The sequence below is a fragment of the Vicia villosa genome, linkage group LG4, assembly GCF_029867415.1.
Source record: "Vicia villosa cultivar HV-30 ecotype Madison, WI linkage group LG4, Vvil1.0, whole genome shotgun sequence".
Lineage (NCBI taxonomy): Eukaryota > Viridiplantae > Streptophyta > Magnoliopsida > Fabales > Fabaceae > Vicia > Vicia villosa.
The window spans coordinates 188,124,208-188,133,048 of NC_081183.1; the positions used below are offsets into that span (position 1 = coordinate 188,124,208).

The window sequence follows — 8,841 nt, forward strand, 5'->3', positions numbered from 1 at the left end:
TCAAATTAAAAAGAAAATGTTCAACAAAATTAATTATAATAGTTTAATAAATAATTATAACAAAAAACAAAAAAAGTTATTAATTTTATAATAATGTTATAAATTCCTAATTTTAAATTCATTTTAGGCCTCGAAATATCTTACACCGACCATAGTACATTATTCACAAAAATATAGTTTTCTATAAATGCCTTATTTTACACCTTGTGCATGCATGAGAAAACCATTATACCGGTTCATGTATGTTCTGCATACACAAATTTAAGCCAATACTTTATTTGTTTCTGTATAAGAAAATAATAATTATTTTTGGAAGTTGATCAAAATCATCTTTTGAAGAATTATGACATGAGTATTTCAAGATATTTTTCAAGATGATTCCATGATAATCAGTGTAATATTTTTATTTCCAGTTTTTCCCCCCTCTTTTAACAAATGCACCAAAAGATTAATAGTACTGACTTAATATGTATTTATGTGATTGACCAAGATATATAACGTGTTGAAAATAAAATGAATTAATTTTTGTCATAAAGATTTTGAATGTATTAATTACGGTATAGATATGGACATTTAATATTTGACTCAAATTGCAATTATGAAAATATAATCAAATAGCAACTATATCCGTATTGAAAATAAATAATTCTAAATAAAATAAAAAATTATTTAATGACATTTTATATATATACGCACACTAAATGAAAGTTGTATCATTTCTTCTCAAAATCAAAGATATGAAAATCCTCTTCATTATTTTGCTGATTTTCTCAATTCATTTTGGTATGAGTTATGAGTTATGATATTTGAATTAATTATGATTTTATTTGTTTAGGATAAATTGGATTTGTTGTTTTGTGCAGGAAATGAAGTGGAAGTGCTAGAGGCACAAGGATGCACTAGAATCATACCTGGATATTGTAGTCAGCAATGGAAGAGTTTCTTTTGCAACTTGAATTGCATGGGAGAATGTGGTACATTTGGTGCAAAGGGAGAATGTCGTAGCGAAGACAAGGATTGTCATTGTACTTGTTGTTTTTAAATGGTTATATATAATAACCATCGAATAATACATTGTGATATGGTTAATTAGGGTTAACAAAAAAAGTGTTACAATTATAAATTTAATAAACTATGAGATTCTCTCTCAGATCTCTGATTTTTGTTGTTGTTGGATTCTAGTTGTGATTGTGTATTTCCTTCTTGTTTTCTTTCTTTCTTTTGTTGTAATTGTGGTGTTTCTGTAAGTGATTGTTGTTGCTTTTTTTTTTTTTTTTTTTTTGGTTTATAACCACCGGTTTAGTCCGGTTCGGGGGAACAGCTCTGGCATCAAGTGGGTCAAGCCCCCTCCCGATCGCAGTTGCGGGGGATTGTTGTTGCTTTTTAACATCTACTTTTGTTGTTCCTCAATCATGCTGAGTAAAGATGTGATTTTGAACCTTTTGTATTTGGTTATACAGGATACGTACCGTACCTGATATACTACCATATTTCATTTTTTCTTATTATCCGATTTCGAGTGAAATTTATTGTTTTTTAAATATCAGTATAGTATATTGATGTATTTTAATTTCTTCATTATTCTATCTTTACATTAATTTTGATTTTTTTAATCTTTTATAGAGATGTTTTTTTCTTCATTATTTGACGTATCCCGCACCGGATACCATACCCTACCTATGAATCATTGGTTATGATATCTTTTTGTTTTTTTTTTAATACTAGACATTTGCTTGTAGGATGCACAGATAGATTTTAATGTATTGACAGTTTAAAAAATAAATTAGAACATATTTATATAAATGTATTTTATAAAAAAATTATGAATAAATATTTCAATATAATTTTATACAAATAATTTACTTGTTTATGAGTAGTTACAATTTTGTACATATAATTTAAGTTTTTCTCAGTCTTCTAAAACTTCCTTCTATTTTAAAGTTATTAATTTTAAGAATAAAAAGTTACATATAATTTTTAATTTATTTTTTTATCAATTAAAAAAAGGAAAACGTTTATTAGTAAAAAAAATAAAAACATGAATAAATCTCAACCATTCTTTATCACAACTACCCCATAATTCCTATTAAAAAGGAGATTTAATTTATAATAAAATAAAATTATCCACTAAATTAATGACACATGTACATTTTTGTGTCTCTTATTCAAATTCTTTCGTATTAAATAGCATTACTCTTAAAGAAATAGTCACGACGTTGATATAGAAAAAATATAAGCTTTGATGATTATTAATTTTATAAAAAAATATGATCAATGTAATAGTTTGAATTAAATAAAAAAATAAAATATATATTTATAAGGTAATTAAAAAAATGCAAATTGTATATAAACAAAAATTCATATACTAATCAATTTTAGAAATCAACTTATTATTCTGCATACGTAAATAATAAAATTCAAAAATTAAGCTACAATAATTAGAAAAAACATGATAAACAAAAATAAAAAAAGAATAAAAAAAAAGAAAAAAAGCATAAGTAATAGATAGAAATAAAAAAAGATAAAAAAGTGAATGATAAATAAATTAAAATTAATAAACATCTATATAAGAACTTCAAAATCAATACCTAAAAAAAAAGAAATAACAAAAATCAATAAAATTAAAATATCATAACATATTATAATATTGATTAATTTTTTTCTAACTTTCATCTTTTTATTCTCAATCTTACATAATCTAACTTATTCAACAAAATATTTAAAAAAGAGCATATTTAACCAAAAAAATTAAAAATAGCATCCATACAAATGAAAGGGGAAGTAAACTTTTTTAAACAGGTTGAGAACACATGAAAGCTTAGTCGTGTAGCAAAATGTGCATCAAATAATCTTTATGCATTGTATGAACTATGAAGTAGTTGTTCGTGGGTTTATGAAATAAAGTTGTGGGATGATTAAAGATATTGTATTGTGATAAAAGGTGGATGCAATAGAAAGTCCTTATTTTTCATGTGTGCGCGATTTTTTTTTTCTATTTGTATTAATGAATTATGATAGTTTATTTAATTTTTAATTAATTAATTAATCTTTTATCTTTTTTATATAAATTAAAAAAAATGGAATTAGGAAATTCGGTAGTGGGTTTTAAAAATTTAACGTGGGTTAATGTTATTCTTTTACAATTTTAATGTCGTTTTAAATAAATTTAAGAAAATTTAAAATTAGAAAGTGGGTAGTGGGATATTTTGGTTAACAGTTAGTGGATAAATGAACTTTATTATTATTAATTTTAATTGAGCATTATTATTATTATTATTAATTTTTTTAAAATAAATTTAAAAAATTAAAAAATTAGGAAATGGGTAGTGGGTTATTTTGGTTAATAGGTAATGGGTAAATGAATTTTATCATTATTTTGGTTAATAGGTAGTGGGTAAATGAATTTTATTATAATTAATTTTAATTTAATTTTTTTTTGGAGCAAATATGAAATTTTTATTCCAAAAATATAGTTAAGTACAAGCTGACCCATAGGTCCAAGCCTCACAAGTACACAAAAACTAATTAGCAAGAACTACATTACAATAGTTAAGCAACTTCCAATCAATATGAATTCTCTCAAGGACCACTTCTTTTATATCATGAGAGACAAGGTCTTTGGCATTGGCCCTTTGGAAAGCCTTCCTGTTTCTATTAATCCACACACAATAGATCGTTTCAGCCAGACAAACTTTAAGCATCTTGGCCCGGTGACTCTTGCCGCGACTGTTAGTGATGCACCACTGCAATTCCAGCTCTCAGGCTTGGGGCAGATGAGCTAGTTTTAGCCAATCTAGTACCTGTTGCCAAAGAGTATTAGGAACTTTGCATTCAAAAAAGAGATGGTCACATGTTTCAAACTCATCACAATAGAGGCATTTTCCATCTGTCAGAGTTCCAAACTTAGCCAATCTATCCTTTGTCTGCAATCTTCTTTGGCAAGTCAACCATAACTTGAAAATTGACCCCGGTCTTGCCCAATTTCCCCTAATCAAATTCTTCCATGGTACAATCGGATTGGGACCTTTGAGTTCTCTGTAAATTCTACTGGTTCTGTACATACCAGTCAAATCAAACTCCTTCCAAGCATCAAATTCTATGATAACATCCTTATGTTTGAAAAGGGCTCGTATGATCCAAGAGGCCGTGGGTTTAGGCATGTAATGAATGAGGTTTTTGCCTTTCATATAGAAATGATGCACCCATTTAATCCACAATCTATCCTTTTTCTGATATAAGTTCCAGAGCATTTTACCAAGAGTTGCCCGATTCCACCATCCAAGTCCTATAACATTCAGCCCACCTTCAGCTATAGGGTTGCAAATAGTCTCCCATGAAACAGGAGCAGTTTTCCTCGCGTCCTCTTTTACAGACCATAAGAATCTTCTACACATGCCTTCAATGTGAGATATGACTTTTTTAGGGAGAGGGAAGATCTGCATCCAGTAGTTTGCTATAGCAAACAAAACACTCTTCACTAATTGCAATCTGCCTGCCTATGAGAGCAATCTTGTGCACCAGTGATTAAGTCTACACATCATCTTCTCAATGAATGGTTGGCAATTTGCAATTGTGAGTTTTTTGCTATCCAAAGACACCCCTAAATATTTGAAAGGCATGGAGCCTATTTGGAATCCTGTTTCCTGTCTCAGCAGCTGCTGCACATCAGCATTTACACCACCAAAGTAAATTTTACTCTTTGGTACACTCATGTGTAACCCAGTAGCTTTAGAGAAACCCTGCACTTTGTTCATGATTATTCTGATGGAGGAGATATCAGCCCTGGAAAATAACAAGATGTCATCAGCAAAACAAAGGTTAACAAGTTTCATCTTAGCACATTTAGGATGGTAATGGAAATCAGGCTCATCTTGAACAGTTTGTAGTATTCTATGAAGATACTCCATTATTAGGACAAAAAGCATGGGGGAGATGGGATCTCCCTGTCTCAAGCCTCTCTTAGCTTGAAGGACCTGACTAAATTCACCATTTAGAGAAAACCTGTAGGAAACAAAAGTAACACAGGCCATAGTCCAATCTACAAATTTCTGAGGGAAGGCCATAGAGCACATGATTTGTTTTAGGGCAGGCCACTCAACTATGTCATAGGCTTTTTGTATGTCCATTTGGATCATACATCTGGGAGACAAATATTTTCTTCTATACCCTCTGATCAATTCCTGAGCCATCATTATGTTATCATGGATAATCCTTCCAGGAATAAAGGCAGACTGATTCTCATTGACTATAGTATTCAAGACTTTACCTAACCTCTTAGTCATAATTTTTGAGAGGATCTTGTAGAAAGTGCTGCAACAAGATATGGGCCTCCAATCTTTGATGGTAGCAGCTTCCCCAAATTTTGGAATGAGAGTAATGATAGAGCACTTCATAGCTTTTTGCATTTTTCCACTTCTGAAGAATTCCTGGACTGCCTCAATCACATCCAGTCTAATGATTCCCCGGGCATCCTTGAAGAAGTAGGAATTAAATCCATAGATTCCAAGTGCCTTGGTATTTCCAATGCCCTCCAAAGCTTCCCAAATTTCATGCTCAGAAATAGGGGAAATCAAAGCCAAAGCCTCCTCCCTGGATAAAGTACTACCTCTCAGAATGCAGGGTTGGTCAATCCCTTATATGCTATTGGCAGCAGTCCCTACCAGCCCTTTGTAAAAGCTCAGGATTTCATTGCTAATATCTTTCTTGTTGCTCAGCAGTTCACCATTGAGAGATGTCAGAGTGTTCATGTTATTGTGTTTATTCCTCTCCTTGATAGAATTATGGAAGAAGGAATTGCTCCCATCACCCAATTTGAGCCACTCAATTTTTGCCTTTTGTTTGAGAATGCTTTCCTCCATCTGGTTAAGCTCCACTACCCTAGCTGTTCTAGTTTTCACCATTTCCACAGTGTCCTCATCAAACAACTTATGTTGCAGTAGAGTATGAGATTCATCCAGGTCCTCTCTTGCCTTCTGAATTTGAATTCTGATGGCAGAGAATTCTCTTTGAAGAGGTTTGAGGGGATGCTGGAGCCTTTTGATTTTAACCCAAAGTTTATGCATAAAGGAGCTCTGTGCTCGTTGCTGTCAGCTGCTTCTTAGAATATCATGATACCCTTCCCTCCTGTTAAGGCAATTCAGAAACTTAAATACATGTTTTCTCCTATGCTGATCAGATAACCATCTCATTCTAATTGGAGAGTGGTCTGAGATACTAGGAGGAAGAACTTCCACAATAGCATGTTGAAAGTTCTGAAACCATAAAGCATTCCCAACAAGTCTATCTATTCTTGAGTAAATAGCTCCAGTAGAGTGTTTGTTTGACCAGGTGTAGTGACAACCCCTGGTGGGGGTTTCATAGAGGTCATTCTTCTGCATCATATCAACCAGATCCTTGTACTCACTGATAGCAGCTGGATTTGCCCCTATCCTGTCTTGACTGGACAGAACATTGTTATAGTCCCCCATAATAATCCAAGGCTTGTTCATATTATCCCCTATCCTGTCAATTAGAGACCATAAAACCCTCCTTTTCTCAAGTTGGTTCATAGCATAGACAATTGTAGCATAGTATTGATGCTTTCTGTCCACACTTAAGACCTCCACATGAATAAATTGTTCCTCCACTTTGAGGACCTTTATTTTCACTTCATGGTCTTTCCAGAGCAACCAGATTCTCCCATTGTAATGGTGGGAGTAGTTATCAGTAAATGACCAATTATTATGAAATCTATTTCTAATCTTAGCAGCATTAGCATATTTAACTCGGGTTTCAAGTAAAGAAACTATAGGTACCTGTAAACCATTGAGGTGGGAGCTAACCTCAAGATGCCTAGCATCTTTATTAATGCCCCTCACATTCCAGGTTGTGATCATTTGGTATTGCTTGACTCCCCTACGAGATTAACTCCAATCCCTAAGGGTGTGAATACATTCTGGACAAGTAAATCCTCAGGTGGTGTAAAATTGATCTTCTTTTGTGCTTTGTCAGTCCTATTAGATGCAATTTGAGTCCATTCTTCTTCCGAGGGGTTGTTATCTTTCTTTGGTGCCTCCTCTCTCATTTCTTCTATATCCTTGTTCTCTGGAGCTGGTAGTTTCTTCTGCCAAACTCTTTGCTGAGGTTTTGGTTGCCCTGTTGTTTTCTTTGTAGCACAATCGTGTCCAATCTTCAAGCATGTCTGGCAATATTTAGGTCTCCACTCATAATCTATTTGTTGCTCCCATTCTTTTCCACTATGGTCTCTGATTGTAACTGTTTCCTTGACAGGTCTTGTGATATCAACCTCTACTAGCACTCTAGCATAGGAGATACGCAATTTCCGTGTTGTACATTCGTCTGTTGTTATAGGTCTTCCCACAGCACTAGTAATCTTTGAAATACTCTTCTCCCCCCAGAGATACAGTGGGAGATTTGGTAGTGTAATCCACAGAGGTAATACGCGAAGAAGATCAGCTTTCAATTCAAAATCAATAGACCAATACTTCAGAAAGATAGGTTTCCCATAAATGAAGTATGGACCTTGCTCCATAACCTTATTCTGGTCTTCATAGCTCTTGAAGCGCACAATGAAGTACCCAGCATCGTTGAAGTAAAGTTCTGGTAAGGTTACAAAATTCCACGATTTCTCCATGAAGTTTTTGACCGCGTGCATAGAAAGTGTTTCTCCCAGAGCGAAGAGAATCACCGCATTCTCCCAGTAGGTTAATTCACTCGCAACATCACTTTCGTCGATAATAATCTTTTCCTCTCCATTGATGATTTGCGGAGCCACAAATTCTACAGCCATTCCTTTACTCAAATTTCTGTTTCCTTGGAGGATCTTCACCCAAGGTTTTGTAGTCTTCTCAGAGAGATCTTCATTTGCTGCTGCACTTGTCTCCTTTCCTTTGGTGGTGTCTCCCAGAGGTTTTGCCGGTGGTACTGGTGTAGGGACTGGAGGAGGAACTGGTGGGGGGACTGGTGTAGGCACTAGGGTAGTCTTGAGTGGTTCCGCTGATCCTTGGGGCGCCGCCGCCGTAGATTTCAGCCGGCCGACGCGCCGTTTTGCTTTGGTCATCTAAACCCTAGCAGAGGTAGCGAAAAAGTTCCAATATTTTAATTTAATATTATTATTATTAGTATTAAATAGTAAGTAAATTAATTTTGAAGGGAGTTTTGAATGGTAAATTAAGGAGAAAAGTTATAGAATTATAATTATGATTTAGTATAAATTAATAAAATGAAAAAATTGCACAATATAATGATTTAGTGGTTGTCAAGAGAGAAGATGGAGAAAGTGGGGCCAAATTTCAAAATTATGGTAGTCAATGTATCATAATTTTAAAATAACAATTAAATAAAAAATTTAATTAATTATTCTCTCCGTTCTTTTTAAGTGTCATTTTAGAAGATTTTTTTTTCTTATTTAAGTGTTGTTTTATAATTTAATGTTATAATTTGTCAATTATACCCTTATTTTTTTCTATAACTTCACCTCACATTTTTAATTAGTTATTGGAAAAAGAGAGTGTATGATTGAATTTATTGAGAAATATAATTGAAAATACCTTTATCTTTTTTTTAAAAAATCATATGTAATATTTTAGGAGAAAAGTTATAGAATTATAATTACAATTTAGTATAAATTAATAAAATGAAAAAATTGCACAGTGGTAGTCAAGAGAGAAGATGGAGAAAGTGGAGCCAAATTTCAAAATTATGGTAGTCAATGTCCCATAATTTTAAAATAATAATAAAATAAAAAATTTAATTAATTATTTCCTTCGTTCCTTTTTAAGTATCGTTTTAGAAGAATTTGTTTTTCTATTTAAGTGTTGTTTTATAATTTAATATTATAAT

The 8,841-nt window shown here is 32.5% G+C and overlaps 1 protein-coding gene across 1 annotated transcript; it reads right to left on the minus strand.

Annotated features, from left to right (window-relative positions):
• Positions 1–6,871: 6,871 nt before the first annotated feature.
• LOC131598547 (uncharacterized) lies at positions 6,872–8,059 on the minus strand. The gene has a single exon (XM_058871134.1). It carries the CDS (start codon positions 8,057–8,059, stop codon positions 6,872–6,874), a length of 1,188 nt encoding a protein of 395 aa, XP_058727117.1.
• Positions 8,060–8,841: the final 782 nt, after the last annotated feature.